This window comes from Scomber scombrus, chromosome 22 (assembly GCF_963691925.1).
Source record: "Scomber scombrus chromosome 22, fScoSco1.1, whole genome shotgun sequence".
In the NCBI taxonomy this organism is placed as follows: Eukaryota; Metazoa; Chordata; class Actinopteri; order Scombriformes; family Scombridae; genus Scomber; species Scomber scombrus.
In genome coordinates, this window is record NC_084991.1 from 21439413 (window position 1) to 21451914 (window position 12502).

General features: G+C 40.4%; 1 protein-coding gene across 1 annotated transcript in view; it reads right to left on the minus strand.

The window, feature by feature from the left end:
- cpm (carboxypeptidase M) overlaps nt 1-8616 on the minus strand; it is a 29081-nt gene extending 20465 nt beyond the window's left edge. Inside the window, exons 1-2 of the mRNA XM_062444124.1 lie at nt 8445-8616; nt 4536-4633 (exon numbers count right to left, since the gene is read on the minus strand). Coding sequence (XP_062300108.1) covers nt 4536-4633; nt 8445-8616 — 270 coding nt within the window. The remainder of the gene's footprint in view (nt 1-4535; nt 4634-8444) is intronic.
- Between the last annotated feature and the right edge of the window lie 3886 nt (nt 8617-12502).

The following is a 12502-nucleotide window of genomic DNA, read 5'->3' on the forward strand; positions in this document are numbered from 1 at the left end:
AATAAAGTAAAAGTAAAATAAATAAAAAAGGTAAAAGTTGCAGCCGGACAGCTAAACAACTACTGACTGAACCACAGTGTTTGCACATTCACTCATCAGGACGCTGCTGACAGATGCATCCTGATGTGGTTTGATACTCGACGATACCCGCTTCCTGTCACGCATGTTTCTACAAAATAAAGTTTCTTATCAGGCGCCGGAAGTTGCATGCATACGTCATTATAAAAACAAATCTGCAAGCAAGCATGCACCTCACGCCTACTGTTATATGATACATTACATGACCAGACGTTTATATGGACGCTGTTAATTACTACAATAATACCCCGCCAGTGAACTCATCACAGGGCATTTAAACACCCAAGAACAAAGTCATATGATGCACCGTTTTGTTCAGGAGAAGCTCAGCTGGTAAGTTAACGTAATCATTTCTAGCTAAACTGACACGGCATATTTCACGATATCTACACAAAACGACACATCAAATGAATACTAAGACTCCAGCAGTATAACTTCCATCACAAACTCACTGAATAAACCGTCAAATAATCAAAAAAAATAAATTAATTGTGTCAAAAGTTGGATAAAATCACTAGTAAAGGTTACTCTAATGTCTCTGGGTCATTAAGACTGACCTGTACAGACTGACATTTATGTAATATTGTATAATAATAATTATTTAATGTGTCATCTATTCATGCTTGGCTATTGTTTTATTAAATTGTATTTTTGTGTTTGATATTCTGTTAATTTTATTCCACTTAAATAGTGTTTAAGGATCAGTGACAAATAAGTGTTGGCAAGATGAGCAGTTAAAAATATCTTAACATATAGTTTTAAAAGCAGCATCAGGTTTGTTAAAATGTACATTTAGTGTTTTTGTTGGTTTTATATCATTTGAAATGACATTTGCACCATTTTTTACCAAAAATGTCAAATGGTGTAACCACAAAAGAATGATACATATTACATATTTTCACCTACAGTGAATTTAAGTGGACTTATACTAATAATGACTTCATTTAAAAACATCAAATGAAAATAAAAAAACATTTTGGAGTATTTTTACATTTACATTTTAAAGCATTTTGTCAATATTGAGCAGAACACATCATAAAAAAAACAACAATTTTTTCTAAATAAATTTTGACAAATTATGTAAAACTTTGTTAAAAATCCATTGTGTTGCATTGCAAAATTTAGATTATATTTATTCCACATTTATTTTCTTGTATATAATCAGATTTTTATGAAATAATACTGGTTACACCAATTGGACACCTGGTTACATCACGTTATTTACCCTTATTATATTGAGTGAAACATCTTGTAACTTCAGTTTGGAAAGGTGCTGTAGAAATAAACTTATATTATTATTGTGACTTGATTCCAGCCATTTTTTATGTATTTATACGGCATGGGGGAAGGAATTGCTCCACTTTACTAGCGTCAGACTTGGCAAAGGTAATGTTGAGATATGGTTTGGAAGGTTTTAAGCTGCAGCTGCATAACTCCAGAGAGGTTATTCACTCTAAAAGTGGTAAATTTGTGTTGCATTCATGCTCCATGCTCCATCTTCATTCACTCTGACTCAAGCACATCTATGCTGATACTTTCACCACGGCACAAATCATATCCATATAGACCTTGTAGTTGCAGAGATACACTATAATCACTTTGGGGTAAGTCATTTTTGAGCAGGAGTCTGAGTCAGAGATTAAATTGGGGGTATTAAAATTATTCTATACAGTTTTTTTTAGTAGATGTCGGAGTCTTACTGCATGGATTTGCTTCAGTAAGGTTCAATTCTGATGTCGGGAGGTAAAGTTTGACTGTATGGGGTCGAGGTCGGAGCTCTGTGCAGCCTGGTCAAATTCCTCCACACCAAACTGAGAAGAAACGTTTCTGCCCGGAGCCGTCGGCTTTCAGCACGGACTCACAGTACTGTCGAAATCCGAACGTGGTTGTTATAAACTCACTGTGACACAAAGTGATTTATATGAGAAGTGCTCACATAAAAAAAACACACACACACACACACACACACACACACACACACACACACACACACACACACACACACACTCAGAGGGACAGACGATTATTCTTGACACCTTTTTGACTTTTTCCACTGAGGCTACATTCCTGCTTGCTGTTATAATGTGTGTGTGTGTGTGTGTGTGTGTGTGTGTGTGTGTGTGTGTGTGTGTGTGTGTGTGTGTGTGTGTGTGTGTGTGTGTGTCTGGACTCAGTGAAAAGGCCTTTTTCTGGAAGTTTCCTCTGAACCGACACACTCCACTGACTCTGTTTGCTGACTCTGTGTGTGAGCATGTGTGTGTGTGTGTGTGTGTGTGTGTGTGTGTGTGTGTGTGTGTGTGTGTGTGTGTGTGTGCGTTCGTGCACGTGTGTGTGTCTCCAGGCGTAACTTATCTATTTAAGGACATTTTCATTGACTTTCACAGACTGGCGGTGTGATCAGCCGTATACCGTCGCTATGGTAACCAGATGCTGGTCGGAGGTCGCCTAGAGATTCCTTTTTCCAACCTTTTTTAACTTCTTCTTCTTCACTATCTGTGTTTAATTTGAATTTCTTTAAAAAAACAACTTTATATAACTAAACTTGAATTTACTCTCATTTTATGCATTTAAAATATTATTCCAGAACAATACGTGTGCACAAAAGTCGCATTATATAAATGAATTTCTCTGATCTGATTAAACTCTGTGTTAAAAGCTTTAATATATTAAGTTTTTGTAGTTTTTTGCAGATGAGTTGTTTTTTTTTGTAATTCTTGCCTGAATCTGCTGAGTGCATCAGAGCAGAGCTGCTGTTCATGGTCCGAGGGAAGCGGCAGGGGATCGCACACACACACGCACACACACACACACACACACACACACACACACACACACACACACACACACACACACATAGAAGATACACACACTGCTGACAAATATCGTGCACATCTCCATCTCTATATTAATATTCTGTGTCTCTACTGGAATATCTTTGCATGATTTCCAGTTAAAATCTCCTTATTTCTCTTCTACTGGTCCTTTATTCAGCCCCTCAGTTCAGCCTCTGTCTATTAACAGGCAGGAAGCTCTTTTTCTTTTTCTCTTTCCTTTCTCCAAATGAAAACTTCTCAAATACAACCGTACATAAATCTGATCTGAAATATGCGGGTCAACAACACATGGAGCAATGTTATCAACAAAAAGGACAAACAGCCATTTAAAGACAGTAAATAAAAGTTGTTTTTTTTTAAACCATAAAGTGTGACGCCCTGACTTTTGTCTTACAGGGAGCATGTTTAGATACGCTCACCTCACTACAACTTTAAGTACACGGTCGCCCATAAAGTTGGAATAAAATATTTTTTACCTCTTTCCATGAAATGATTGTGACAATGTGATTTATTCTTGATAGATAAAGTGTAAATATTCTCAAAATTGTATTGATCAATGTCATTATACTTGGTCAAAGGTGATTACTGATGTGTACAAATAGAAAATAAAAAGAGGAATGTGTCTGAAAACTAAATTATTCCAACTTTATGGGCGACCGTGTATGTTTAACATCTGACATTATAATGGTGTATAAACAGAAAAAGCTGAATATTTCCCCTTTAATACTTTATTGTCACTCCCTTATTATCCCTGTGCTGAAGTGCTAGAGGAGTTCAGAGCTTTACCATTGTCTATTTATATAAATAATAGAGTAATAACACCTGACCTGGCCGTCTAAGTTCAGTGTAAGCATATTAATATCAGAAAAAAACCTTCTTATTCCATCAAGACAATTATCTAACTACTTATTTGTTGTTAAAAATAAAGGAAAAATCTTTTTCCGGTATGTTTAATTTCCAAATAAAAATATAATCACAAAGTTGTTATAAAGCAGAATTATGCTTTACTGTTTTATTCATCTCAATGAGAAAATGTGTTCTTTTATTCTCTGTTTAAATTAAATCTGTGTAAAACCTCCTCGTAATATCATCAGTAAACGTTCTAATTATGCAGAGTGTGAGATTTTTTTTTTAAAAACGTTGTGTTGCCATGGATACGAGACAGACATTCGACCCGCTGTTGGTTTGTTCTGTTGTTGAGTTTTTCCTGCTTTTGTTTCCATTGAGTTCATAAATGCGCTCATTTGTTTTATCATGTTGTCTAATATTGTAATGTTGACTCAGCGCACTGAGTCTGAGTCTGTTTCCAGCTGAGGAGTCACACGCACACACACACACACGCACACACACACACACACACACACACACACACACACACACATACACACACACACACATGGTGGGGGCCCCTCCCTGTTGACAGGAAGTTGGACTAAAAAGAGACTAAAGAGATCAACAAAAGCCATTCAGAGTCAAACACACTTCATACACGCTTTTGTGTTCAGACCACAGACCATGTGTGTGTGTGCGTGCATGCATGTGTGTGTGTGTGTGTGTGTGTGTGTGTGTGTGTGCGTGCATGCATGTGTGTGTGTGTGTGTGTGTGTGTGTACGTTCGCCCACCTCATTTCCGTGCATGTTCGCCACATATTTGAACTCTGGGATGCCAACGGTGTGACGGTGAGGACTGACACCCAGAGCCAACACCCACAGCTGCTGACCTGAGAGAGAAAGACATGAAAATATGAATCACTCGTTTTTTGAGAAAAGAAAAAGAAAAGAAGAAATACTCAAGTTTTAGTGCTAAATATTATTTAAACCTACAAAGACTAGATACACATAATGAACATTTCAATGAACCTACACTGATCTTATAGCAACATGCTGTCTCTATCCAGTCAATTAAATATCACAAAATCAGTAATTCTCACTTTTTTCTGCACCAAACTAGAAAAGGACACCCATCAAAAATAATATCTTACTCATCAGTGCTGCAGTCTGCTCATCAAACTATCAACCAGTCAACTATCAACCATGTTTGTGGGAACCAAGTATGGTTTTATTTTGTTCTCCAGCAATAAAATATGTTTTAACCTTCCTGTCGTCCTCCCGGGTCAAATGGACCCCGTCTGTTTTGACTGTTCCTTCTTTCCTCCCTTCCTTCCTTCTTCCCTCCTTCTCTCTTTCTTTCCTCCCTTCCTTCTTTCCTCCCTCCCTCCTTCCGTCCTTCCTTCTTTCATCCCTCCCTCCTTCTCTCTTCCTATCCTCCCCCTACCTTCCTTCTTTCCTCCGTCCTTCCTTCCTTCCTCTTTTCCTTTCTTCCTCCCTCCCTCCCTCCCTCCCTCCCTCCCTCCCTCCTACCTTCCTTCCTTCTTTCCTCTGTCCTTCCTTCCTTCCTCCCTCCTACCTTCCTTCCTTCCTTTCCTTCTTCCCTTCCTTCTTTCATTTCCTCATTTCCTTCCTTCTCTCCTTCCTTCCTTCCTCCCTCCTTTCCTTCCTTCTTCCTTCCTCCCTTCCTTCCTTCCTCCCTCCCTCCTTTCCTTCCTTCTTCCTTCCTCCCTTCCTTCCTTCCTCCCTTCCTTCCTTCCTTCCTTGACTCGAGGACAACAGGAGGGTTAAAGCAGTGAGAAAATCTCCTTTTTTGTTTAAAATATAAATAAAATACCTTTCATATAAGGCATGTAGCTCAAAGTGCTTTACAGAAAAAAATACAATAAAACAACAGCAAATAAAACAGAATAAAAAAAATAGATAGTAAAATTAGACAATTACAAAAAAATAGTAATAATAATAATTTAAAAAAAATAGACATTCAGTAAAAAAAAAAAAAAATAATAATAATAATATTAATTAAAGTCAAATTAAATAACTTTGTTTGTTAATAGAAACATTAATATAGAGCAGAGGTGTCAAACTAATTTTCATTCAAGGGCCACATACAGACCAATTTGATCTCATGTGGGCCGGATCATTAAAATTAAGGAAGGAAGAAAGGAAGGAAGGAAGGAAGGAAGGAAAAGAAGAGAGGAAGGGAAGATGGAAGGAAGAAAGGGAGGAAGGACAGATTGAAGGAAGGAAGGAAGGAAGGAAGGAAGGAAGGAAGGAAGGAAGGAAGGAAGGAAGGAAGGAAGGAAGGAAGGAAGGAAGGAAGGTCAGATAGAAGGACGGACGGATGAAACGGAGGAAGGAAAGATGGAAGGAAGAAAGGGAGGAAGGACAGATTGAAGGAAGGAAGGAAGGAAGGAAGGAAGGAAGGAAGGACAGATAGAAGGAGGGACGGATGAAACGGAGGAAGGAAAGATGGAAGGAAGAAAGTAAGGGAGCAAGGACAGATGGAAGGAAGGAAGAAAGGAAGAGAGGAAGACAAGAAGGAAGGAAGGAAGGACGGACAGATGGAAGGAAAGAAGGAAGGAAGGAAGGACGGACAGATGGAAGGAAAGAAGGAAGGAAGGAAAAGAACACAGGCAGGACAGTGGGCCGGATTGGACTCCTCGGCGGGCCGGTTCTAGCCCGCGGGCCGCATGTTTGACACCCCTAATATAGAGAATTATAACTGATATTAACATTTTAAAGTTTTGGTTTCCATCCTATAAACGTCCGTCTGTGTTTGCAGCAGTTGGATATGTTTCCGTCTACAAAGCGTCTGCAGACTGTTTATGGAAATTCCTGCAATAAAAAGTTTTTTGAAGAAAGGAATGAGGTTTGTTTTTATTGTCAGTCATGTAGCAACAGTGTTGTTTGTGTACTCAGTTTCCCTGTGTGCTGGAAATACAACATGAGTTCAGTTTTTAAAGATAGAAGAAGCACGAAATGAGAAAAAATAAAGTCCTAAGAAAGTGGATAAAAGTGTATAATTTTAAATATGTCCGTTTCTTTATTCTTTGATATCAGATCTTTATTCTGAGAATTGAGATGATTTTTTTTGTGTAGACAGTTTCCCTGTAAACACACAACTACTGTAACTATTATGACTGTCAGCGCCGAGGATTAATGAATGAAGAAACTCACACACATGCACACACACACACACACACACACACACACACACACCGCACACACACACACACACACACACACACACACACACACACAGAGCGGTAAATCATAGTAAGGTGTCAAGAATGATTCATCACAGCAACGTTAAACAAAAACTGGGGAGTTTCACACAGACTAAATCAAACACACACACACACACACATGCACACACACACACACACAGACACACACACATACACACACACTCTCACACACACACACACACACACACACACACACACACACACACACACACACACACACACACACACATCAGACAGACAGAAGCTGGACGGAAGCCAGCTGGTGTCCTAGATTACCTCAGATTAGGTGTCTGTGTGTCTGTGTGTGTGTGTGTGTGTGTGTGTGTGTGTGTGTGTGTGTGTGTGTGTGTGTGAATGTGAGTGATTAGCCAGATTAGGCCGTCCCAGATTAAATTAACCTCCGCTTACAGTCCCGTCATACGATCACACAAACACCAGCAGACACTGAGTCAGAGTCACCGTTTCCACGGTGACACCTGAGACCTCATCAGTCAGCAGTCGTCTTCTGACTCTATATTTATATTCTGTGTCTCTACTGGAATATTTTTGCATGATTTCCAGTTAAAAACTCCTTATTTATCTTCTACTGGTCCTTTATGCAGCCATTCAGTTCAGCCTCTGTCTATTAACAGGCTGTTTTAGCTCCTGTCTCTTTAAGGCCCCCCCCCCCTACTGTCACAATATCTCACTAAGTTTAATGTTACTTGATTACAATACTTGTAAGTGTTGTGCAGCATTAACTCAGGCATGAAGTAGCGGATTGTGTTTCCAGAGCGTTAAAGGAAACAACCCGCACTCCTTATTTGCACACAGACTCAGGTTTATATGATGGGATTGTTTATAATAAAGCAGAATTTATGGATGAATCTGAGCTCCATCAGAGCTGTCAGGACATTTTTATTTTTAAGTAGCTGAAATTAATTTAAGTACACCCAGAGTCTGACTGAAGATTTCGCCCTTAGTTAACACCAACTCTCTGAACACATTAACATCTCCTCCCTAACTGCGTGTGGGTATTTTCACTGGTCTTTGTCAATTAGATGTTTTTATTTTAAAAGAAAGTGGCCCTTATTGTATATTTGGTGTTGCAGTAATCCTAAAGTAACGGAAAGTAATCATGTTACATTACTTTAATATTGTGGTACTTGGATTACGTTATTAATTTTTTTAATTACTCCCTGTGGAAAATAATTACACTACTAGTTACATTACTTTTGCATTACTCCTTAGCAACGCCAGTAATGTTGTGTAAAAGTAATATATCAACAGATGTAAAGCACATTGAATTGCTCCTGTTTATAAGTAAAGCTGCACCTCTCTATCTTATATAATGTTACTTTTAATGTCTATTAGGTCACCATGTCTTCTATGTCAATCATTGTTTTCCAGGTTATTTCACCAATAAAGTGAAAAAAAACCCCTAAAAAGTTAAAAGTTAGGTGTTTGTTGTTACCTCTGATAGACTTCCCGACGCTGTACAGGTGTGTGATGTCACTGTTGGAGGCGTTGACCTGGAGGAGGTACTGCTCGATCTCAGGGTTGTCGTGGTAACGAAAGTCCAACGTTGAGGCGGAGGCGAGGAAGGCGAGGACGGTGAGGAAGGTGAGGAGGAGGAGTGATGACATCGTGGCAGTGCAACCTGAACAGAAAGGTGCAGCAGAGTTTAAAACAAGAACAGCGGGTGTGACGTTGAATGTTTGCCAACTTCCATTTAATTAAAAGAGTGAAGAGAGATGATGGAAATGTTATTGAACTTGTTTCTGAAGACGCCACCTTGGGATTTTTAGTATAGTTCTGTTCTTTCATTTTAAAGATAACATGATGAACCTGCTTATCTGAGAAAAGAATCAGTTAGTCGCAGCTCGATTTCACTGTGAAACGGCAGCTCGATAAAGTAATTTGTCTGCTCGGATGATGGCTGCGAAGTTGTAAAGAAAGAAAAGAGAAAAAAAAGCAATTATGAGGATCAGAGGGAAGTGAGAGCGGAGCGTTAACAGCTGTACAGACAGAGAACCGCTCATCTGTGAAGTCAGGACTGACGGAGCAGAAAGAAATATAAAAATGTGTGTTTGTGTATTTTAACTTTCCTGTCGTCCTCCCGGGTCAAATTGACCCCGTCTGTTTTATGTTCCTTCCTTCCTTCCTTTCTTCCTTCCTTCCTTCTTTCCTTCCTCCATCCCCCTTTCTTCCATCATTCTGTCCTTCCTCCCTCCCTCCTTCTTTCCTTCCCTCTTTCTTTCCTTCCTTCCCTCCTTCCCTTCCTCCCTTCCTTCCTTCTTTCCTCCCTCCTTCCTTCTCTCTTTCTTTCCTCCCCCCTACCTTCCTCTCTTCCTTCTTTCCTCTGTCCTTCTTTCCTTCCTTCCTTCCTTCCTCTTTTCCTTTCTCCCTCCCTCCCTCCCTCCCTCCTACCTTCCTTCTTTCCTCTGTCCTTCCCTTCTTCCCTTCCTCCCTTCCTCTTTTCCTTTCTCCCTCCCTCCCTCCCTCCTACCTTCCTTCCTTTTTTCTTCTGTCCTTCCCTACTTCCTTTCCTTCTTTCTTTTCCTCCCTCCTCCCTCTCTCCTCTCCTTCCTTCCTCCCTTCCTCCTTTCCTTCCTTCTTCCTCCCTTCCTACCTTGACTCGAGGACAACAGGAGGGTTAAATGTTTCCACTCGTATTGAAGACACATGTTTTGTCCACTCTAAACGTTTTAAACAGCGACTGTAAAACTCGTGCAGCTTTTGCAGCCGTCTGAGTTTAAAGTTAAACTGGTGTGTGAATCTGTAATTATGGTTGTGTGCAGCAGCTTGTGGTTGTCTGCGGATCTCTTCAGGAATGCCGTCAGCCTGAGTGAGCGCTTTGAGTCGAGGACGGTGACAGTAACCTGTTTGCTAACTCATCTGAGTCCATGAAGCGTTTCCAAGAACTCTTGAACTTGAGCTTCTTTGCTTGAATCTTATTGGTTGCTTATGATTTTTTAAAAATCTTAAAATATGTGCTTTGGTTGATTAGTTTCTACTTTACTTTAACCCTCCTGTTGTCCTCGAGTCAAGGAAGGAAGGGAGGAAGAGGGAAGGAAAAGAGGAAGAAAGGAAAGGAAGGAAGAAGGAAGGAAGGGAGGAAGGGAGGAAAGGAAAGAAGGAAGGAAGGTAGGTAGGAGGGAAGGAGGAAAGAAGGACAGAGGAAAGAAGGAAGGGAGGAAGGTAGGTGGGAGGAAAGAAAGAGAGAAGGAGGAAGGGAAGAAGGGAGGAAAGGAAAGAAAGAAGGAAGGTAGGTAGGAGGGAAGGAGGAAATAAGGGCAGAAGAAAGAAGGATGGGAGGAGGGAGGAAAGAAGGAAGGAAGGAGGGAAGGAAGGAGGGAAGAAAAGAAGGAAAGAATGAAGGGAGGAAGGTAGGATGGAGGAAAGAAAGAGAGAAGGAGGGAGTAAAGAAGGAAGGAAGGAAGGGAAGGAAGGAAGGAAGGAAGGAAGGAGGGAAGGAAAGAAGGACAGAATGGAGTTCAAGCGCCAAAGACTTTGTCATTACTAAGATTTTGTTCATTACATATTTACAATAAATATCTTGTCTCTCCTGATTGAAATATTATTGTTGATTATCTGTTCATACAGCACTTCCTTCCCTCCTTTCATCTTTCCTCCCTTGCTTTCTTCTTTCCTTCCTTCCATCCTTCCAGCTTTCCTCCCTCCTTCCTTCTTTCCTTCCCTCCTCCCTTCCTTCCTTCCTTCTTTCCTTACCTTCTTCCTTCCTCCCTCCCTTCCTTCCTCCCTCCTTTTCTTCCTTCCTTCCTTCCCTTCCTTCCTTCCTCCCTCCTTTTCTTCCTTCCCTTCCTTCCTTCCTTCAATCCTTCCATCCTTCCTCCCTTCCTTCTTTTCTTCCTTCTTCCCTCCTTCCTTCCTTCCTTCCTTCCTCCCTCCTTTTCTTCCTTCCTTCCTTCCTTCCTTCCCTCCTTTCATCTTTCCTTCCTTCCTTCCTTTCCTTCCTTCCTTCTTTCCTTCCTTCCATCCTTCCAGCTTTCCTTCCTTCCTTCCTTCCTCCCCTCCTTCCTTCCTTCCTTCCTTCCTTCCTTCCTTCCTTCCTTCCTTCCTTCCTTCCTTCCTTCCATCCTTCCTCCCTTCCTTCTTTTCTTCCTTCTTCCTTCCTCCCTTCCTTCCTTCCTTCCTTCCTTCCTTCCTTCCTTCCTTCCTTCCTTCCTTCCTTCCTTCCTTCCTTCCTTCCTTCCAGCATTTGTTGGTGTCAGAACATTCAGTAAACACTTTATAATTATTAGCCCCAGTTTTACCACATAGCGCTTAAAACAAATGCAATACAGCAGGTTTTAATAGTTTGAGACTGTGAACTTCCCCTCAGACGAAACCCCATCAACCGGTTTACTTGCTTAGTTCCTAGACACCTATTGGCTCATGATTATGTTATTTGATCCCATAAACATACAATAATTGAGCCAAGATATATATATATCTATATCTATATATATTAAGATAATCTGATATTACTGTTTGACAAACAAAACTGATACATTAGTTTCTGACTCTGTAAAAAAAAAACAGTAAAATTCCCCCAAAACCACCGTATCTCTGAGCTTCCTCTTTAACCAAATCACACTCATTTAGTCTGTTCTATGAGCTCTACTTTTAATAACTAATGTAATATATTTCCCACTTTGCAAACCTCTGCAGTACAACAGGATAACTGACTATTCAGGACAACAACAACAAGTCAAATACTTGTAAAAGATTTCCTAACTCTACTCCTTGCTCCGTCACTGAAAGCATGTATGAAATGTTTATATAATGGTTTTTACGGAGTTGAAGTATTACTTACACACACACACACACACACACACACACACACACACACACACACACACACACACACACACACACACACACACACACACACACACACACACACACACACACACACACACACTGTAATAACCATGTAGGCCGATGGGTAGTAACTCATTACAAGTGAAGCAAACGAGTAAAAAAGAAAAAAGGAAGCTTACTTTACACTCAAGTACTTTTTCAGGGAATAGTAATCTACTTTTAACTTTGCTATATTTGCCTTTGTTACACGTCTGTTTTGACTGTTCCTTCTTTCCTCCCTTCCTTCCTTCCATATGTCCTTCCTCCCTCCCTCCTTCTCTCTTTCTTTCCTTCCTCTCTCTTTCCTCCCTTCCTTCTTTCTTCTGTCCTTCTTTCCTTCCTTCCTCCTTTCTCTTTTCCTTTCTCCCTGCCTCCTACCTTCTTTCCTTCCTTCCTCCCTTTCTCTTTTCCTTTCTCCCTGCCTCCTACCTTCCTTCCTTCCTTCCTTCCTTCCTTCTTTCCTCTGTCCTTCTTTCCTTCCTTCCTCCCCTTCCTCTTTTCCTTTCTCCCTCCCTCCTACCTTCTTTCCCTCCTTCTTTCCATTCCTCCCTTCCTTCCTCCCTCCCTCTTTTCCTTCTTTCTTTCTTCCTCCCTCTTTCCTTCCTTCTTTCTCCCTTCCTCCCTCCTTTCCTTCCTTCTTCCGCCCTTCCTCCCTCCTTTCCTTCC